The 2,156-nt window shown below is 39.4% G+C and overlaps 1 protein-coding gene across 2 annotated transcripts in view; it reads left to right on the top strand.

The window, feature by feature from the left end:
• LOC117100913 (ATP-binding cassette sub-family C member 9-like) overlaps positions 1–2,156 on the top strand; it is a 21,801-nt gene that overhangs the window by 3,081 nt on the left and 16,564 nt on the right. For both annotated transcript variants that reach the window (XM_033240755.1, XM_033240756.1), the window contains exon 3: positions 323–574. In XM_033240755.1, the coding sequence (XP_033096646.1) occupies positions 323–574 (252 nt within the window). The remainder of the gene's footprint in view (positions 1–322; positions 575–2,156) is intronic.

Genomic DNA, 2,156 nt, shown 5'->3' with positions numbered 1-2,156 from the left:
TATATATATATATATATATATAGGTTTTCGCACTCGCAGATTCCTCTTTTTCACGTTTGAAATGTTGTATTTAGGGCCTAACAAAATATAAACTTTAGGACGTCAAGTAATACAACAAAAGCAAACAATTGATTGTGAAGACAATTCCAATTGCCATTTAGTTGAACATCATTAAAAACTTTTTATGCAGCAGTTTGACAAAATTTTGTCAAAAACTCTTCATTATAATATACAAGCATACAGTATTAGTAGCCTGTTCATTATTTTTTTAATACTATCGCAAATTTTGTAGTATATAAATAATACTATATTTATGTTACAGATATGTTGCACTAACCATAGATTGAGAGATAAAGTACCAATTGATCTGGAAAGAGAAGGAAAGAATGTAATATTCCTCCAGGGCCACACTAACATGGTCTCCGGTATCCTGTTCTGGTGGTTGAATGATTTTGTCAAGCTAGGCTCAAAGACTGTTCTTAATCCGGAAGATTTCGGACATCTTCCACGGTCTTTGACGGCAGGACCAAACGCAATACGCTTCTACAAACACATGTATAACACACACAAAGAGGTATTTGTTCGTATTTGTGAATAACTAAAATAGTAACAATTTATAATAATAATGTGTGTAATAATATCAAGTAGTCTCCATGTAATCATCATAATCAGCATCGGGAGTATCTACCAGATCTAGGATCTTGATCAATAATGCCGGGTAGTCTAGATCACTGCGTCGTGCGACCGTCATCGTCACGTCACCGTTATTGCAAATCCGGCTCCAATTCGGCGTTTGCGTTTACAGTGCGTTTGGTGATTCCATCTATACTATACGGAGTACGTGCATGTGAATATTACCGCAATTCAAAACGGATGAATCGCTCCATGGAGCGCTTAAAATAATGGAATCGCTCTCGCTTAAAACAGTTATATTGATCAAAACGCATCGTACCGCAAACGGAGCCGCAATTGCAACAGGCGACAAATGGATCTCTAGCTTACGACGAATCCAACTCCGCACCCTGTGTGCTGATGGTGGGTAGCAGTCTGAACGGATCGTCATTAAAACCGACAATTCCATAGAATCACGTCGCCCGACGGTGGTCGGCCGTATGGCAAGCCGTTTTATCATTTACCTCTGAATTGCAGTTAAGTCGAATGCATTACAGTTAACTGTAATTCAATTACAGTTAACTCGAATTGAATTCAAGTTAACTACAATACATTGGAATTGCAGTTAACTTGAAATGAATTAGAGTTAACTCTAATTCAATTGCAGTTAACTTGAATGCATTTCAAGTTAACTTGAATGCATTTCAAGTTAACTGCAATTGACCATTTTTGGTAATTTCATTAAGGGATTGTGATTGGCTGCTGTATTTGAGTTAAGTGCAATCAACCATTATATGGGAATTCCATTAAGTGACTGTGATTGGATGTTCACTTACAAGGTATATTTCCATTAAGTGATGGTGATTGGCTGTTGAATTTTCCGCATGTGAATCGTCATCGACTGCCTATGAGCTACAGAAAAACTTTTTAATCCTTTTGCTATACGATTTAATTGTGTTTAAGTGGTTTATTTAAAAAAGTACGAAGTTACCCAAAATTAAAAAAAGTGTTATGTCTGAATCTGGGAGGCATTTGGAGCAAGTGGCTAATGTGGCTTCTCAAGCTATTACGCGTGCCAGAGACCATGTCAGGTATAGGCCTAGGCCTTCTACTACTACTACTGCTGCCAGTGCTACGAGTAGGCCTAGTAGTAGTAGTAGTAGGCCTACTACCACCACGTCTTCTAGGCCTAGTAGTACTACCACCGCGTCTGCTGGACATCATTTAGCTAGCACTGGCGGCAGTAGTACTGACAGTGGTAGTAGGTCTAGTAGGGGCCTATAACTGCAACAACTGATGAAGGGGAGGATTCTTTTGACACTTCAGCACCTTTAGGAGGGCGTATACGTGGTAGTTGAAACGGCGTTTTTCCTTGTTCATCTGCCGCTTTAGGCCTAGGCCTAGACCTACCCCTATTGCTCCCCTCTACCACCCTCCTCAGTTCGTCCACATGGTCAATCATATCTTGTATTGATTGTACCACTTCCTCCAATGACTGTTGGTCTAGCGTCGCAGAAATCCTATTTACATTACGAATACATGTT

This window comes from Anneissia japonica, unplaced genomic scaffold (genome assembly GCF_011630105.1).
Source record: "Anneissia japonica isolate Jap-2015-1 unplaced genomic scaffold, ASM1163010v1 scaffold287858_len863314_cov180, whole genome shotgun sequence".
Lineage (NCBI taxonomy): Eukaryota > Metazoa > Echinodermata > Crinoidea > Comatulida > Comatulidae > Anneissia > Anneissia japonica.
The sequence above is the reverse complement of the archived record's forward strand: the minus strand, read 5'-3'. Positions and strand labels throughout refer to the sequence as shown.